The 20876-nt window shown below is 34.3% G+C and overlaps 1 protein-coding gene across 1 annotated transcript in view; it reads right to left on the reverse strand.

Moving 5' to 3' along the window:
* LOC108701836 (low-density lipoprotein receptor-related protein 1B) overlaps positions 1 to 20876 on the reverse strand; it is a 676036-nt gene that overhangs the window by 263221 nt on the left and 391939 nt on the right. The window contains exons 28-32 of the mRNA XM_041576281.1: positions 15636 to 15767; positions 13717 to 13944; positions 12558 to 12732; positions 8024 to 8118; positions 1008 to 1157 (exon numbers count right to left, since the gene is read on the reverse strand). Coding sequence (XP_041432215.1) covers positions 1008 to 1157; positions 8024 to 8118; positions 12558 to 12732; positions 13717 to 13944; positions 15636 to 15767 — 780 coding nt within the window. The remainder of the gene's footprint in view (positions 1 to 1007; positions 1158 to 8023; positions 8119 to 12557; positions 12733 to 13716; positions 13945 to 15635; positions 15768 to 20876) is intronic.

The following is a 20876-nucleotide window of genomic DNA, read 5'->3' on the forward strand; positions in this document are numbered from 1 at the left end:
GGATTTTGAAATCATAGCTGCATGCTACTACTGTTTGTGTTAGGTGACAGCCTGCTTTGATTTCCTGTCCAATCGATACACTGCAGATTCAAGGTATGTAACAATGGGGTTCAGTGAGATGACTGAGGGTGAAAGGTCAATTGAGGAGTCCTCTTGTCAAGTGTGCAGCATGTGAACAGTATTTTGTCAATACAGAGTTCTCATTTGAGGCATTTTAATATTTACAAGCACATAATCTAGGGGACATATCCTTCAGTTCATTTTTGAAATTCTCTCATGGTGGGAGATGCAGCTCCTGTTGGTAGCAGAGCTTGTGGCCATCTTGTCTGTACGTAGAGGCAGCCTAATATTCAGTGGTGGATATAATGACATAGTTCTGCTCTCAAGTCTTCAGTGAGAAATGACAGAGCATAGTAGCGATCTCTTATGGAATTCTGGCTTTGAATATTGCATTGGGGTACAGCTGGCAAAGTCCTATTTATATGATAAAATGTTAATAAATGCTGTGACCATTTTACACCATTTCTGGCTCCTGGTGTTTCATTTAGGTATGTAACAATGGGGTTCAGTGGGATAGCTTGAGGGCGAAGGGTCAATTGCGGGTCCCCATGGCATGGCTTATTTTTACCATCTCACTTTTAAGATAGGTAGTTTTCCTAGTTTTATTCCCTTAATACCAGTTTTTCTTTTGACATTTGTTATAATAGCATTTATTGTAATATATAGGTAATTGGAATTCAGGTCTTTGATCAATATTTTCAGTTAGAAAAGAAACAATGTTTGCAAAATATTTTTCATTAGAACATGTAAGTTCCAGCAAGTGGGAGAGGGACATTGACAAAAAAAGTGATAGAAGAAGACAAACATAGTTACATAAATGTAGAGTGATGATCTGCATTGTTATTAAGAGTCATGTTGTACCAAATGTATATGGCATGTCATTATTATTTATAATAATTGTAAATAATAATATTCAGTGAATATAATACATTGCAGAATCCACTTACCCACAATGGTTAAGGCTGTCGGTTTACTCAATTGTGATTTCATTGACTCTATGACTTCTAAATTGCTGCCATCCAGATTACACCTATTTATAGTTGCATTTCCTGAGCTAATCCAGTAAAGTTTGTTGTCTCCATAATCTATTGATAAACCTGTAATACATGCATATTCAGTGAATACATTTTCTTGAAATTACATAAAATATTTTAATAATATCATGTGGCACATGAACCACAACATTAAATAAACTCACTTTAGCAACCAGCATTCATTTTATTTGAAATATTACACAATGCTATATTTGTATATTTGGTCTTGTCCAAAAATACAATATTGTTGTCAAACAATATAGCAGCTGCTCCTTTGTTTTTTGCCAGAAAAAAATTAAATTAAGCCTCCATTTACATATAAACATAGAAATATTGTTGCCATCACTTACTTTATGTCAAATTTTAACATGTTTATATTTCTGAACTAGGGAATACTTCAGGGTATAAAACATGGTTCCTATATGTTTAAAGACATTCATTTTATCTAGTTGCATAACTATGGCAGGTGACCCGTCACCCAAAATTTAAGAAACATTTATGTAAAAAAAACAAGAAAACATTTGAAAATGAATAGTTTTATCACAATATCATGACACTTGTTGTGCTGCCCCAGCAGTTAAAAATTTGTTATGTAAAAATGTCTATGTTTAATGCTTATATGGTTACCCATTACTATGCTGCCACCTAGTGACCAAAGCTATACGGCATGCTCTGTATTTCCTTGTCTGTAAACCCTCCTCCTATTCCTTCCTCATGTGTGATATCAGTTCCTCCCATTATCCTTTGTGTTCCTGTTTTCTATGATTGAGCAGCTATAGTTCAGAGGTTAGGAAAAAAATATTCTTTTTGACCTGCGGCACTTATTCATCCACTGCTATATTTGTCCATCCAGCTCAAGTAAAGCACTTTTGGTGAGTTCAGATATCTGGTATCAAAGATTGCCCTCGGTACTTGTTACAACATTATTTCGCCTTGTTTTGCTGCAAAAATGACGCCCATAGACTTGTATGGCGTTGTGCGTCAAAAAAAAAAAACATTTCGCCGCACAACAAAAATTTTTTGGAGCCCATAGACTTTGATGGGCTCGGCGACATTTCGCCAGTGGCAAATTTTTGGTGAAACAAAATGGGTCAAATTCGCCGCTGGCGAAATGTCGCCAACGCCCATCATGATGACCATATTGCAGATGCTCCTTACAAAATCCAAGATGACAACTTTGAAGACCTGGGTCATTAGTACTATAGAGAGTCTGAACTTTTAGACTTGCTCAATGAGTTCACTATATATAATATGTAATGTCTAGCCGTATTCATTTTTTGGGTTTAATTCTCCTTTAAGAGCTGTTTAAATCTTGATTTTAAAATACAAGGTTTGTGTGATTTCTGTAATTAAAATTTCTAAGATGTATTGCAAGATCTAGGGTACTAACTAATTGACACATAATGCATATGTTTATTAGATAAAGCTTATTAGAGTTTTTCATCACTGTCTGGGGTTTCCTTAAAGCTTCATATTAAGATTGTAAAAAAGCATTATATATTCTTGTTTACTCAACGATAAGCAAAGTCATCATCACAACCAAATGAACAATTCTCAGGATATTTTGTACACACATAGCTAATTAGCTACAATTAGTTTCCAGGTCAGTTTCTCTATTACTGTAATTTGAACTGTTTATTAACATCCCTTGTAGAAATTTGATTCATTTCAAATTCTTAAGTCATTATTTTCTTCCTGTACAACTGCTGTGTGTATTCTCTAAATATGTGTACTTGTATGTATGTATGCTAAGTCTACTAACGTACTTGAGAAATAGAAAATGTCAGGTTATAATCTTAATTAAAGGATTTGTTTTAGCTTTAGTTATAAACTTTAACAGGTTTTGAAAACATTGTTTATAAAGTTGACACTGCATAATTACCATTATATGCTACAATATAACATAAGGCCTAATAATAGTTCAGAAATGCTGTGAATGCATTTTCTTTCCACAACCTCAGAACTCACTGTACTATATATGAAATTGTAGACCCAGTTTGTAATTATCTCTTATACAGGACAAGGGAAATGTAAAAAATTACGTAGATTGGAAGTTAATACATATTCGCTTTTCCTTATTTACATTTTATTAGAAATAATGGCATGAAGTGAAGGGCACACTGACATGTATTAAACATGATTTTTTACATGCCTAGTTTAGCAGGATTTAGTCAAAATGTCAAGCCAAATGAGGGAATTAGCACAGTAAAAGTACGATGTACACATGAAACAAAATTATGCCATGTGCAATATAAGGTAGATTTGTATGCAAAATGTTGTTTTTTTTTTCCCTTTTATAATGCTTTGGGTTTTACCCATAAATCTAAAAGAATATGGATTTATCAGGGTCGGGACCTGCATTATAAAACCCTAAAATTATTCATTTTTATTCATCTTTATTTGATGCCTACAGTATAACGCATATGTGGAAGTGGCATTCTGGGTTTCCATGAGAATCAAAATCAGGATCCAAATGCACATACAGTAAGTGGAATAGGGGAGCTTAGCCCATTTATTGTAACCATTATTCTCCAAGATTATTAACACATTTCTATAGCTATTTAACTTCAATTGATCCAGTTCCTTTTAGGTTACAATATTAAATCTGTACTGTAGCACAGGATTCACTTTTAATATGCATATGCAAATCTACTACCAAATTCTTAGTTCATTCTGAATGGTTTTAATAAAATGCCTTTAATTTGAAATGATTAAAGTGTTTCTTAATATCTATAAAAAAAGTATTATTTATTATAATATATTTCCTAGGCTGCAGGAACACCGTTGCAAAGCAAAACCTTTTTGGTCCAATAGATGTGGGTAAGAGAAGACGTGCTTTTAAGGCTTTCAAGTTAGCAGGGACAGCCGAATCATTTATAAGGTACAAGGAGGCCAATAAATCATGCAAAGAAAGCTATAAAGCAAGCTAAAATTTATATGGAAAAGGATATTGCAGTAAGCAGTAAAAAGAATCCAAAATTATTTTTTAAATATGTAAATAGTAAAAAAAATGAAGCAGAAAGGGGTGGGACCTTTAATATCAGAGGGGGGGGGGTCAGCTGGTTAACGAAAACAAAAAACCCACATATTTTAAACTCATATATTTTGTCTGTCTACACAAATGAGGAACCAGATAATGAAGGTTTCCTTCTTGATAGTCCCAACTCTAGTAATACAACTAATGATGCATGGTTCACGCTTGAGGAAATTAAAAAGAGACTAGAATATGTTAAGATAAACAAAGGTCCGGGGCCAGATGATATTCATCCCAGGGTTCTTAGAGAGGTTAGCTCTGTGATTGTCAAACCTCTTTACTCAATTTTTCAGGATTCTTTGAGGTCTGGCATAGTGGCGAGAGACTGGCAAATTGCTAATGTGGTGCCGCTATTCAAAAAGGGATCCCGTTCTCAACCTCAAAACTATAGTCCAGTTAGTCTGACATCAGTGGTAGGAAAGCTTTTGGAAGGGTTAATAAAGGATAAGATACTGGACTTCATAGCAAATCATAATACCATAAGCTTTTGCTAGCATGGTTTTATGCATAATATATCTTGCCAGAGTAACTACATTTCTTTTTATGAGAAGGTAAGTAGAGACCTCGATTCTGGGATGGCAGTGGATGTCATTTACTTAGACTTTGCTAAAGCATTTGATACAGTGCCACACATATCCTACTGCAAGATGATTTCAACTAAAATGAAAACATTTATTTCAAATGCAAACATGTTTTAACCAATAGATTATCTGGATGTTGTATTTAGTCAGCAATAAGGACATTTAGTAATATTCCCCATACTAATTGCCAACATAAAAGTGGACACATTTTACTATTTTTTATGGCATCCCAGGATGTTTGTCTGTAAAAGGGTAAGAAACCATTCAATGTCTCAAACACCTGCAGGTTAAAGTATATCTATCCAAAAACAATTACAAATAGAGTGTTACAAAGTTGGATATAGTGTTGCAATTGCATCCACTCTGTACACCTCAAGTTAACCAGTTCAGATGGTAGACAAAATCAGTGAAATTAAAACTTGACTTTTATTAATATTACACTAAAAACACGATGCCGAGTACACAAGATTCACTACTATCATGCCTCATAAGTAGTGCTGGACTGTGTCCATAAAACAACAATTACTAAAAACACACACAGAGTGTATTAAGTCTTATGAGTCTTATGCCCCTGAAGAAGCTGAGACATCGGCAAAAAGCGCTGGGTGGCATAGGTGGACGGTGGGTGAATATCTGCCACTCGCTTTACATGTAGACATGTAGAAATACAAATAACGGGGGGAAAATGCAAGGGAGGGGAAAGGAGGTACTGCCGATAAATTTCAGCAATTACGCTATGGAGGAAAACTTTTTTGTATTTATAATTTATAGAGCCTGTGCCACTTATTTACCATTATGGTTATCAACATATGGTAGGTGTAAAAACTCCTGCTAATTATATGTACAGCCATTTTGAGCCACATTATCGTGTACCTTATTTGTCTGTCCCATGCATGTCCCCCTGTATATAACTGTGTTAACACCTCACAGAGAGATGGACATTCCTCTTTGTTGGTTCTTTGATCTATGAGCTGAATATCAATAATTCACATTTTTTAATGGCTAAATATCATGAGTTTAAATATTGGTTTAAAACATATATTTTTGATATTTAAGTGAAAAAAAATATGAAAACTACATATGCAAAACTTTGGCACCTGAAAGCTTGCAATGTAATGTTGAAGTCAATGGGAGATGTCCTTGGCAAAATGTAAACGATTTAGTCAATTTGAGTTTTTTTAATGCCTCTATTTTTAAAGGAGAAGGAAAGGTTAAAACTAAGTAAGCCTTATCAGAAAGGTCCATCTAAATATACCAGTAAACCCCCAAAAGTAATGTTGCTCTAAGTCCCCTGTCAAAAGAAACACTGCATTTCTTTGCTTCTATTGTGTACACATGGGCTTCTGTATCAGACTTCCTGCCTTCAGCTTAAACCTCATTGCCCTGGGCAAGAGCATGCTCAGTTTGCTCCTCTTCCCCACCCCCTCCCTTCTCTACTGTAATCTGAGCCCAGAGCAGGGAGAGACTCAGGCAGGAAGTGATGTCACACCACATTAATACTGCAGCTCCTATTCTAAACAAACAGAGAGTTTCTAGAGCTGTTTACTCAGGTATGGTAAAACATTCTACAGAATAAATATAGCATTCTAGCTTGCACTAGATTCTGGATTCAGGCTTTTTGCAGCATCAGGGTATAACACATCTTGAAAAATGCAAGTTTTTGCCCAAAAACCCGGACCACAAAAATTTTAGGTTTAGTAAATAACCCTTATAATGTGTTCTCTATACATTTATTTTCTGTGTTATTAAATAATTATGTATATAAGGAGACAGTTATCACTATATCATTTCAGATAATCAAGACTGAATTTGAAATGTTCTTAATCACAAATATGCTAGTGTAGGTAAAAATACTAATCAAAGCTAGAACAAATTGTTTATATTATGAATTACCTTTTTTTATGGAATTAAGAGTGATGACAAAAAATATAGGTATATACAGGTATGGGACCTACTATCCAGAATGCTTGGGACCTGGGGTTTGCTGTATAACAGATCTTTCTGTAATTTGGATCTTCATAACTTAATTATAAATATATGTTATTACTTAAGAGAATAGGTAAATCAATTTATTATAATGGAGTCTATGGGAGACAGCCTTTCTGTAATTTGGAGCATTCTGGATAACGGGTTTCTGAATAATGAATCCCATACCTGTAATTGAAAACATACACTACATATGAGCATGATCTATAAAATGTACACCCATAATGTTACACCACTCTGTCCTTCACTCTGAGGGATCTACTGGGGGGGGGGAATTTGTACAGATGTATTTATGCATCCCTCAGGATAGGTGTTCACCTTTACTGTAATACAAAAGAATATCAGTTTGGATGTCTACAAAATACAGTAGCAAACTGTGAAGCATAAGCCAATTGTAAAAAAAACAGGTCCACAAAGATAAATAATATATTTCATTAAAAAGACTTGCAATCAATGAGCATCTTTGATTTCAGTACAGTCAATGCAACTCAATCAAGAATACTTATGTAAATAAGGTTACAGTTCTTTACAACTGAGTATGGTGTCACTGATACTGAACCCAATAATTATGTAAAATTGCACATATATAATTTTTTTACTAATAGATCCAGAACATTTAAGCCAAAGTGCATTGCATCTTATAGAAAAGTCTAAAAAGTGCAAGAACTCTACTGCAGGGCTGTCCACCCCTTGTGTGGCCCTCCATAAAACCCTGGCTGATGTGACTGCTTACCTTTCTGTAAGATTTAAAAGGCATGAGAACTGAGATTAATTGGCCATTGCATTGCTCTGCTCACACTCAAGATTCAGGCTGTAAAACTATACATTGTTCACACCTGTAAAACCATGTATTGTTCATACCTGTAAGGACATCCATTGACCTGTAACATCTGTAACACCATGACCTGTAAAACCCAGCACTATTCATACCTCAGACTGTATGTGCCCATATTGTTCAACTGTTTACACCTCACACAGACTATGGGAGCAAATCTGGCATTATGTCACTGTATGTATTACAGTATGTACTGTTCATCATAGATTGGTAATAATCAGTTACTTGTATGGTCCTGATTCCGGCCATTATCGGCCCTACAATACATAGGCCAGAAAAAATCATGGTATCACAGAAGTTGGACAACACTGGTCTACAATATCCCTCAGTTCGTCTATATTTTTATTACTTTTATTACTACATTTTATCCAAAAAAAAATAATAATAATAATACATGTACATATTGCTAGGTCACCAAAAAAAAAATAATTGTATTGTGTTTATTGAAATGCCAGTGAATAATGATACCAATAATATAAAAGGAAGGATTTACCAATTGGATCCTTTTGATTCTGAAAAAGAATCTTGCTGTTACTGCCATCCATATTTGCCATATTTATGCTATTTCCATCCATCCAGAATATTTTCCTTTAAAAAAAGAGATGGTGTAACAATTAGATATTTAATTCAGATAATACACAGAATTTATCAAATTATAATTAATAATAAATAACACACACCTAAGCACATAAAGCCTTTAATTATTAAACCACTAATAAATGATAATAATTAATCCTAAGAACACAAAAAGGTAGCCATTGAGTTTCTTATTCATAATCATTAAGCATGTGTCCTAGATTACCAAACTGATGCTTTTGATGGCATACTACTAGTTGTATCTGAAGGTTACCTATTTCCATGCTAGATTTTGGGTGCTATTAATAAAAAATAAAATAAAATATTGCTTATGAGAAATTATCCATGGTAAACATTTACTTTCATTAGTCTTTTAGCAGATGAGCAATTTAAGATATTTCTCAATTGATTACTATGGTTTACTACTATTGTATAAATAGTAGTTTTGTGACTTGCACCATAAACTAAAGTAAAGTATAGGTCCATAAAAACACATTTTTCACTTGCATTTACAATATAAAACATCAGAAATAGATGGTTATTCATAAAATGCATCTGGGGAAGTTGGAGTTCCAAATGTATCAGGAAGGAAATAGAAATATGTAGCAAAAGTTAAAAATAGCAGATCAAAATTAGACAGCCATTCTTCAAACACTGTCCCTTTCAGGAAAACATCAGACAAGTACTCATTAATTATCTCATTTGCCAACATCCTCATTTTTGAAGTAGGATATAGCTCATTAAATTATGACTCAGTGACAGATGATCAAATATGATAGAATAAAAAGTTTCAAGAGTATATGAGCAATGCGTAATTTATTTAAAATAAACCTTAACTGAAAGTTGTTTCTCCTAATTTTGATACAAGGTGCCCATTCCCATCCCCTTTAAATTCTACTCAGCAGAAGAGAAGAAACTCAGATATTGTTCCAGCTCTAATGTTAATAGTACATTTGTTTTGATTATTTAGAATTGAATGTACCCCAGAGCAAGCAAACACACACAGATTGTAAAATTCCACTTTGGATATTATGATACTAGCAATAATGTTAGCTGGTACCTGCTTGTGAGTCAGCCTTTATGTTGAAGATTTATCAATACTAGAGATTTCCTCTAATCTTTATCTCCTGAGCTCTCCCACAGATTTAAAATTTTAATTTATCAAATTCCCAGTTAAGAAAAGAGATAGCAAACAGTATTTCCATTGGTGAGATAATGTGGAAAAACGCAAGAAAGATTCTTGTTTTTGATAAGCAATACAAGTAAATTTGTGGTATTATTCCAAGGCTTAAATACAGGTCAATGACTAACATATAACAAATGAATATAACATGCAGAAGCAGTTATGTATACTTATTAATAACATTATTATTGGCAATATTAATAAGTATATAAAAAAACATCCAATAATCCAATTTAACTGTTTCATCACCAAATAAAAAACCCGTTTTTTTTAATCAAACTCTAGTTAGACCTTTGGGGGCAAAACGGAAATTTATTATTATTTTTAAGACTAGAATTTTTAGTTTTTTTTTTTTATAAACTCAATTTTTCAAAATTTATTAAAGTCAGATGAAGCAAAAAGCCTGGGTATGGGAGTTTGGTCATGGTTTTTTTATTTAAAAAATTAGACCAATTTGGATCTTAGTAAAAAACCCCTTATATTTGTAGTCAAACTTACAAAAACGTTACAAAAGGTAAGAAAAAAAGATTAAGGTGTCAATACAGAATCTAGTATGTCCATCATTCATACTTTAGTTATAATTAAATCATTTAAATTACTGAATTTGTGAGACTTTTAAAGTTGAAAAAACTCCAGTGTAAGCTTATTTATTACAAACCAGAACAGTGATCCCCAACCAGTAGCTCGTGAGCAACATGTTGCTCTCCCACCCCTTGGATGTTGCTCCCAATGGCCTCAAAACAGGAGCTTATATTTGAATTTCAGGTTTAGAGGCAAGTTTTGGTGTCATAAAAACCAGGTGCGCTGTGAAACAGAGCCTCAATGTAGGTTGAAAATCCACATAGGGTCTACAAAATGGCCAATCACAGCACTTATTTGGCACCCCAAGAACATTTTTCATGCAGTGTTGCTCCTCAACTCCTTTTACTTCTGAATGTTGCTCATGGGTTCAAAAGGGTTTGGAATCCCTAAACTAGAATCTCGAAAGCTCAATCAATAAACATTTGAAAAAAAATTAAATTCAGCAATATTGAGTAAAAACTCTGGAATTGATGGATTATTGGCATGCAATGTTCTATAACTCTACAAATCTCTCTTTTTTATAGGGTCTCTTATAGGTTCCACAAATGCAGAGACCTACAGTTAGGTCTATAAATCTTTGGACATAGAAAACTTATTTTCTAATTTTGGTTCTGTACATTACCACAATGAATTTTAAATGAAACAACTCAGATGCAGTTGAACTGCAGACTTTCAGCTATAATTCAGTGGGTTGAACAAAAAAATTTCATAAAAATGCGAGGAACTAAAGCCTTTTTTTAACACAGGCACTTCATTTCAGGGGCTCAAAAGTAATTGACTCACAACTGACAATTGACTCAAAAGCTATTTCATGGGCAGGTGTGGGCAATTCCTTCATTATGTCCTTATTAATGAAGCAGATAAACGTCCTGGAGTTGATTTGAGGGGGATGCTTGTTTGTGGAAGATTTTGCTGTGAACAGACAACATGCAGTCAAAGGAGCTCTCCATGCAGGTGAAAGCCAACCTTAATATGCAAAACCAGAAAAAACCCATCCGAGAAATTGCTACAATATTAGGAGTAGATCCTGAGAAAGAAAGAAAGCACTGGTGAACTCAGCAACTCAATAAGACCTGGACGTCCAATGAAGACAGCAGTGGTGGATGATCGCAGAATCATTTCAATGGTGAAGAGAAGACTACATGAAAGTAAATACAGAGGATGCACTGCAAGGTGCAGGCCAGTCATAAGCATCAAGAATAGAAAGGCTAGATTGGACTTTGCTAAAAACATCTAAAAAAGTCAGCATAGTTCTGGAAAAACATTCTTTGGACAGATGAAACCAAGATCAACCTCTACCAAAATGATGGCAAGAAAAAAGTATGGAGAAGGCGTGGAACAGCTCATGATCCAAAGCATACCACATCATCTATAAAACATTGTGGAGGCATTGTGATGGCTTGGGCATGCAAGGCTGCCAGTGGCACTGGGACACTAGTGTTTTTCAATGATGTGACACAGGACAGAAGCAGCCAAATGAATTCTGAGGTGTTCAGAGACATACGCTCTGCTCAAATCCAGCTAAATGCAGTCAAATTAATTGGGAGGCATTTCATAATAAATATGTTCAATGACCCAAAACATACAGTCAAAGCAAGCCAGGAGTTTATTACAGCAAAGAAGTGGAATAAGTCAGTCACCTGGTCTGAGCCCAATTGAGCAGCATTTTACTTGTTGAAGACTAAACTTCGGACAGAAAGCCCCACAAACAAACAGCAACGGAAAGCCGCTGCAGTAAAGGCCTGGCAGAGCATTAAAAAGGAGGAAACCCAGAATCTGGTGATGCCCATGAGTTCAAGACTTCAGGCTGTCATTGCCAGCAAAGGATTTTCAACCAAGTATTAGACGTGAAATATTTATTTACTTTTGAGCCCCTGAAATTATTGTGTTAATAAAAGACTTTAGTTCCTCACATTTGTATGCAATCTTTTTGTTCAACCCACTGAATTAAAGCTGAAAGCAGTTCAGTTCAACTGCATCTGAGTAGTTTCATTTAAAATTCATTATGGTAATGTACAGAACCAAAATTAGAAAAAAGTTGTCTCTGTCCAAAGATTTATGAACCTAACTCAGTATATAACAACATTGATATGTTTATCATTTATACTGTTCTTTATCTACTTTAGTATTTCTAGAAAAAGAATGAATAATTAACATTAGTTTATTAACGAGGAACTGAATGCAAAACAATGTTTATTATACAGTATAAAAACTATTGTGTATGATTAGTGTTTTATGGGCAGATTTATCAAGGACGAATTTCGAAATTATGTCTCACAACTGAAATGGGAGGTTATTTAAGAAAAAAATTGACGTCTAATATTCGATCAATCGTCCTGACCCAAATCCGATTTGAGTTTTTCCTCTGAAAAAACCTTGAACGTCAGGCAGGCAATTAATTTATTCAAATAGTTCAACTAACTTCTGCCATTGACTTGAAAATGAACTCGGCAGGTTTTCGTGGCGATTGTTTGAATTAGAACTGTTTCCATGGTTGAGGTGTTATAAATCTCACATTTAAATGTACATTTGAATTGGGGGTTTAAAATTCAAATGTGTTAATTTTGACACCAAAAATTTGGATTTGAATTTACTATTTGACCCTTAATAAATCTGCCCTTTAATGTTCATGGAGTGAAAATTGGTTGTGACACAAAATCATTCTAACAACATAATCATACTTTACCCCCTGATTGGATGAACTGCAAGACTTTGTGCTTTATCAATCCCATGTATAACTGAGGTTTTGAGTGAACCATCCATTCTAGCAACATTTATTTGTGTTTCATCATATTCTGAACTAATCCAGTACAAATTCCGAGATAACCAGTCTACAGCAAGGCCTCGTATACTATGAATATCTGTAACATAGAAAGTGAAAGAATATTATAACCTTATCTTTACAAGAATGCTGTTGTAAAGTTTAGATAAAATTCAATTATCACTTTATTGTTGCTAAAAGAATATTCAAGATTGTAATCTTATTCCCTTTTTGGGCCTTTTAGGAACATTAATAATCATTAATGTCTTAGTGTTGAGCAAGTTAAAATCTTGAAGCAACAATTATCATTAAATCACGCTTATGGTCAACAATAATTCATTGGAATACATTGTTAAAAAAAAATAAAAGTAAACCTAATGACTAAGGGCATGCAAATGAAAGCAGTAAATTTGGGCACTTAGGGACATCTTTAGCAATTGTCCTGTCGAGCCTCCAGTTAAAATCTAAAAATGCATTTACAGTTTATCTGTTTTACTTTATTTTAATATTGATTTTTTTTTTTTGGTCTATACAAACTCTTCCATGTTTGGTATGGGATACGGTGCCTGCACTTAAAAAATCAAGTAAACCATTCGTTTATTCACACTTAGAATACAATATGGTATAAGGATCATTGTGTGAGGCCGTAGCACCATATGAAAATTACTCACAATAGACAGTTAGAAATTGAGCAAGTGTCCCATTTTGATAAGAGGATGTGCTTGATCTGAACATAGTGCTAATCTGTACTTTAAAAGGCACTCATCTGCATGGTATAGAGAAAAGATTTGCAACATTTTGGCAAGGGGCATATTTATCAAAATGGGAAATTAGAGCTCACTACAGAAAAATCCATTTTCTATCCATTCTTAGGGGATTTTTAGAAGCTTATTTATCAAATTGTAAACTCTAAGTTTCACCCATTGATAAACTCACTTCTAAAAATCCCATAGGAATGAATATAAAGTGAGTGATTTTTTCATGTGGTGACCTCTAATTTCACACTTTGATAAATCTGATCCTAACTTTGTTACACTCTAAACATTTTCCACATGCTTTACTTTAAGTTGTAGAACATTTATACCTCCTGAAATAACCGTCTCAATGGATGTTCCATTTATGAAAGCACGTTTAATTGTCTGAGTCTTAACATCAGTCCAGTATAGTCTCTCCTCTGCAGCATCAAAGTCTATAACGGTAACATCATCAATATCAGGAACAGTGAAAGCTGTGATGAAGTTGAAGTAGGGATTCTCAATGTCAACTCCTCTGATCTCTGACCTTCTTGCATATACAAGTAATTTCTTCATCTCTGCCATGGACAAATTCATATTTAAATACATGTTTTGATTTTGTGTTTTAGCGAAAAACAAGCTAAACACAAGCTTATGATTAGCGATGGGCGAATTTGCGAGATTCCCGGCGGCGAATAAATACATGAAACGGCCGCAAAAATTCGTCGGCGTCCATTTTTTGGACGCCGTTGCATTTCCGCCAGCGAATGTGCGCTGGCATCCAAATTTTTCTCAGTTTCGTGCATTTTGCGGGAAATTCACAAATTTTTCCGCGATGCGAAACGGCGCAAATTCGCCCATCACTACTAATGATGCATTTGGTCATGCTGAGTGGTAGACCAAATAGCTATATATATATATATATATATATATATATATATATATATATATATATATATATATATATATATATATATATATATATATATATATATATATATATATATATATATATATATATATATATGTTATATTCTGATAAAATAATTAAAAACAGATATATCTTCTTTCTAGGAGGTTCCCCTCCTTAGTATAAAGGTTTTGCCTCTACTTATTTAATTATTTCACTTGTGCTGGAATCCTTTTACTAAATTAATTCAGTAGCAAAGTTATTCTATATATTTATAACCCTTAAGTTTCATTTCCAGTTTTTGTACCACCACCTTTTGTTGTGTCCCTTATTTTAGCAGCCTTCTTTCTTAATGAACTATGATTATTCTATCCCAACCCCTCAGGATATTTTGGTATAAAGTAGTTTACAGATTAAATGGAGCTGGTAAACACATTGCACATGGCAAACTATTTAAAGAAAAAAATGACTGTGGCTGTTTGTGCTAAGTGCATCAATTCATACTGCTTCAACTGTAAGAGAGATGGCATGTTAATCCTTAAGAAGCAATGGTTTTACAATGAAAAATCAATGTCATGTGTTGTGACCAATGTGACTTCACAGCACAGACTTCCTTAGGGCAAACAATGATAAAATATGTCTGGAGCAGCAGTTTGCAGGCTTTCTGCTCAGTGGCCCACTAATGTCTTTTGCTTTAATAAAGCAAGTAAACCCCTAAGCTAATCATCCACAATGTACTAGTTGTGTCCTTCATTCAAAAGTTAAGTCTTGGTGATAAGATTCATCTGGTAAGGTCCCAGCTAACCAAAGCAAATGTCCCTTACTCCAAAGGGAACAATTAGTTACAATGTGTTAGTGCCATCCCTTTGAATTTAATTACTTTAGGAACTCTTCCTAGTGTGACATTAGCCTTAAGCAATTCTTCCCTTGACAGTGGTACATATTCTCATTGTATGACCCAAAAGGCAGGGTGTTGCACACTATATCCCCCTTTATCTTAAATGAATGTCATAGCTTTTATGTCACATTAAAGTCATGTTTTCTTGCTACATCTGAATTAAATTCTGCCCCATTTCATTTTCTCCTTTCTCTAAATTAGTTTCCCCTTAACTTTCTGTTTCGGCTCTATTCTTATTTTATCACGTTATTTTTTTTGCTGCTCTCGTACAATAACCCTTCTGTTTAGTTGCCATTTCACTTTGCTCTTTCATCTGTCATTTTATGTCTAAATATTACTTTGCCTTTGTCTTTAGTTTTAAATCTCCATCATTCATCGACTATGCAGATAATATAATGTAACTGACTAAAGAGCAACTTCAAGTTGATAAGTCACAAGGCCCAACCGAGCAAACAGCTTACCATAGCATGTCTTCTTATCAGACGATAATTTCATTAGATGGGGACAAGCACAGGCTGCAGTCCTGTTGAAATTTATCAAACACAGATGAGAGCATGGTCCTTTTCCATTCTCACTAGCACAAGGATTAGGAGCTGAAATGACACAAATTAAAATGTGTTTCCTGCATTCATTTCTTTTTACAATTAAACTAAACTATATTTGTAAAAAAGTTCAATAGAATCTCAAATCACAAACATGAACATAAACATTAGCAGCAATGGAAGGAAACATAAATTGAAAATACTAATTCTGTAAAAGGAGAAGGCAAAGAGCTGTATTTGTAAATGTGCAATACAGGTTTCCTACTCTCACTGACATTTACCAGTTGTGGTAGAATTTATTGTGATATGATATGTGACATTGTTTGCTTTTATTACTATCACAACAAAAAGAAAATGAAAGGCAGTGCTAGATTGTCATGAAATGTATGGTTTGCAATGTGTAATGTACAAATAAGGGCATCTTATGTTCAGGAAGATTTTTTTAGTCAATTTTGTGATAAAGTCAATATTTAGTAAATTCACAAATACAAGCACAAAGTTAAGTTACGCTTATGTATATCCATATATTTTCCAGAAATTTAAGCAGCATTTACAGAGATTGCTCATCATTCATATCAGTTCCTGCCCCAGTGCAGCTTTCAGTCTAAAGTCCTTATGATATTCACACTACACTGCAGTGTCAGTTTTATCATGAGCCAATTAATCTGCCTGTATTTTTCTGGTCTGTGGGAAACTGGAGTTCCAAGAGGAAACCCACACAGACATGGGAAGGATGTACAAACTTAAACTCATAAAGAAATGTTACTCCTGCCAAGGGTTGCAACAATGCAATGGTTACTTACAGTTTTTTGTCCTTTAATATAACCATATAACAATGTGGGATGGCACTGCTAAATCTAGGGCAGAAAACTAGACATAGACAGTGTCATTCCAGATAGTTTGCAGTCTTTCCTTAGTGTAATCACATTATTTTTTTTTCTTTAAAAAGCTTATTACACAGACATTTTTTTCTTGTCTTCTGACATTAAGTACAACATCAGTCTCACTGAAAGAATATTAGTGGTGTATTAGTGGTGTATTTTAGGAGGGGGCTAGTGTGCACAAAAATCTGTAACCCCCAACACCCTCCTGAGTGCCTCAGGTAAGACAAGGATAAACTGAGAATTTCTACAACAATGGCAGAAGCAGACCCCCCCCCAGTACCATAACCCCTTGACTGCAGTACTATAAACTACAGTTAACTATAAACATGAAGTTATACAGTGCTACCTTGTGCTGCTTAACAGAATTCTATATCCTAACCAAACTCCAAGATCATGCTGACATATTAGGAGATTTTACTGCACAGTAAGTGATATAGCTCTATGGTGGCATGCATAGGGGTCACCATTGAATACAACGGGTAAATATCTGATACTAGAATTACAGTAATATCTGTGTACATTACATATGTGTACATGTAATATTTATACCATTCAGAGCAAATTGAGAGGTACAGTACAATGGCTCAATTTCTTCTAAAAAGTACCAAAAACGTTTTCAACATTTGAACTTTGGGAACATTTAATCCAGATTTTATTCCACATAGCTACTAATTATATTTAAAAATTCCTTTCAGCATTATGGAGTATTATGTTCACAAGTTTGATGGATGAAGTTCATCGGGCTTGGGCCTACGCAGCGCCTAAAAAAAAAAAACGTTTCTTTTGGTGATCGGGAGAGGGAACATAAATTAAGGGGTCGGCCCACCGGGTTTTTTCCCGGTGTCCCGCTGGGCCAGTCCGACACTGAGTTCATTGTGTTAGTGTGTTCATTGTTTTGGGGGCCGATTCACCAAGGGTCGAATATCAAGGGTTAATTAAACCTCTATATTCGACTGGGAATTAAAATCCTTTGACTTCGAATATCGAAGTCGAAGGATTTTAGCGCAAATAGTTTGATCGTTCGATCGAAGGAATAATCCTTCGATCGAACGATTAAATCCTTCGAATCAAACGATTCGAAGGATTTTAATCCAACGATCGAATGATTATCCTTCGACCAAAAAAACTTAGGCAAGCCTATGGGGACCTTCCCCATAGGCTAACATTGAGTTCGGTAGGTTTTAGATGGCGAACTAGGGGGTCAAAGTTTATTCTTAAAGAGACAGTACTTCGACTATCGAATGGTCGAATAGTCTAATGATTTTTAGTTCCAATCCTTCGATTCGAAGTCGTAGTCGAAGTCAAAGGTCGAAGTAGCCCAAAAAACACTTCGAAATTCGAAGTTTTTTTTACTTCAAATCCTTCACTCGAAGTTAGTGAATCGGCCCCTTAGTCTATCATGAGTTGCATGGTCAATTTCAAATTTGTGTTAGATGATGCAAGAACCTAACAATACACATTCTTAAACAACTGAATGCTTCTTATATTGTTCCATTTTGCAATTTGCTTATTTGAAATAATAAAAGCTTTTACTAATGAAATTTGCAGTTCTTTCTTTAGGAACCACAATTGCTGATTAAAGTAAATGAGGGTCACTTGGAAAATATGGAAACCTGTTAAGCAACATGATAATTTGGCATGGTATGTTCTAATGTCTATACTTTTTTCTGTTATTCTGCAATACATTATGTTTTTTAAAAAAAAATATGCTGTAAACTGAAGTACAGTTAAGTAACTTTAAAGAAAAAGTATATCTGCAGCTATGCATTTATCTTTTCAAGGCCTAATATGGCTTAAAGTAAGTCAAATAGTGACTTGATTTCAACCAGAACAGGTATTGGATCCATTGTCTGGAAACCCATTATCCAGAAAGTTCTGAATTACGGAAAGGCCATCTCCCATAGACTACATTCTCCAAATACAGTATTTCAGATTTGTATAAACTATTTCCTTTTTCTCTGTTATAATAAAACAGTACCTTGTACTTGAACCAAACATAGCTGTACATATAATCCTGTAGGCAAAACCAGCCTATTGAGTTTATTTAATGTTTAAATAATTTTCTAGCAGTATAGAAGGTAGAAAGATCCAAATTATGGAAAGATCTATTATCTGGAAAACTCCAGGTCCAGAGCATTCTGGATAACAGATCCTATACTGTAGTTAGCATGAAACATATGTCATTGTTTTATATAAGATTAAACAGGCTAGTTGCTCAGAAACTATCCCCCAGAGACTATTTGCAATAATTAGTGATAAGCAAATGTTTTGGCCAGCCACGGATTCGAGACAAATTTTCGAATTTTGCCTTTTGCTAATTTTTTTGAGAAACTGCGGAAAAAATTTGCCACAGAAACATACACTGTGACAAAAAAGTAGTAGAGGAAATTACGCCCATAAGAAAAAACGCCCATTGACTAATGCATTTGGACAAAAATAGTCACTATAAGAAAAAATGCCCATTAATTTAATGCAGCTGAACAATAACGACGTTATAAAAAAAAACTGTCCATTGACGTTAATGCATTTGGAGCGAGAAAAATTGATGTGTGCATAAAAATTTGATGCCCATTGACTTTAGTGTGTTTCCAAAATGTTTCGAGAATTTTTTCACAGTTTTGCAAATTTTTTTAACAAAGCTAAACGGGACAGATTTGCCCATCACTATTGACTCTATTGGCTTGGGGTTTCTCCAATATCATAGTTACCTATCTTAGCTACTATAGATAATTGATCCAGTTGTATGAAATTGTGCATATTGCATGTGTACATAGAATACCTGCACTATACCTGAGTAATTGACTGAAACAATACTATTTCTGGAAGAGTGATATCTGAGCAAATATTCTCTAAGAATCAGTTTGTATAGAATGAAGTACATCAATGTGTGTAAAATAATTTCATATATGCTTTGTGAAATTTCCTGAAATAAATGTATTTTTGTTATTGACTAATAATTATAAACGGCATAAAATGTGCTTTACAAATATTTACTAATACATGATGCAGGTCATTTTGCAGAAGCACCCCTATGGTGAGCTCTACATTAGGGGGCCCATTTACTGAGTTCGAGTGAAGGAATAGAATAAAAAAATACTTCGAATTTTTTTTGGCTACTTCGACCTTCATCTACAACTTTAAATCGAACGATTCAAACTAAAAATCGTTCCACTATTCGACCATTCGATAGTCGAAGTACTGTCTCTTTAAAAAAAACTTCAACCCCCTACTTCGCCACCTAAAACCTACGAAAAATTGTTCGATCGATGGATTAAAATCCTTCAGATCGAACGATTCGAAGGATTTAATTGTTCGATCAAAAGATTTTTCGTTCGATCTTCGATCAAACTATTTGCGCTAAATCCTTCGACTTCAATATTCGAAGTTGAAGGAGTTACATTCGGCAGTCGAATATCGAGGGTTAATTAACCCTCGATATTCGACCCTATGTAAATCTGCCCCTAACTGTTAATTAAGTATATAGTAAATATACTATAGTATAGTATATATAAGCAAATTATTTTTATTTTCTTATTATATTATATCTTTATTTTACAAAGCACTGTACCTGTAATTTTTAAAATAATTAATTGAAGTGGAAACTATTTTGAAAAATTGCATGATTTTTAAATTAAACCTTTTCTGAAATAATGTAGAACTAAACCATAGCCAGTAAAAATTAATAAATTAAAGTAAAGTCGATATATAACTGTTTTTTTTTTAACTTTAATGTAATCTCATTAGGTTTAACAGCTGGCTGTGTAAGCCTCTAATGCATTTATTATAAGAATGACAACATCAGAGTGCCATGAATCTCAACCAGGTTGTATACTAAAATGAATGAAAATGTTGTCCTCCTTGTAATAATAAAAAATTGTCTATGTAATGCATGCTTAAGGTTAAAGAATATTATACGTATAGTGCCTAAATAATTTACAGCAATTTGTATCTACATGATGCTGAAAATCTAACATAAATAGAAAATAAATGTTGTGACTAACAACAAAATTATTATTATTTTATAGCAAGAATAGCCAGAAAATCTACCTGAAGCTGTAAATAGTGATGGGCCGTTTCGATTAGCCGAAAAATTTGCGGATTTCGCGCGAATTTCGCGCGAAACTGCGAAAAATTCGCGAAACGGCGCCGGCGTCTCGTTTTTGACGCCGGCCCCCGTTTTTGACTCCGGCGCCCGTTTTTTCGACGCCGGCGCCCGTTTTTGACGCCGGCGGGCATTTTTCGAAAAAAAACATTTTGACGCCGGCGAATTTTTACC

Source organism: Xenopus laevis, chromosome 9_10L (genome assembly GCF_017654675.1).
Source record: "Xenopus laevis strain J_2021 chromosome 9_10L, Xenopus_laevis_v10.1, whole genome shotgun sequence".
Lineage (NCBI taxonomy): Eukaryota > Metazoa > Chordata > Amphibia > Anura > Pipidae > Xenopus > Xenopus laevis.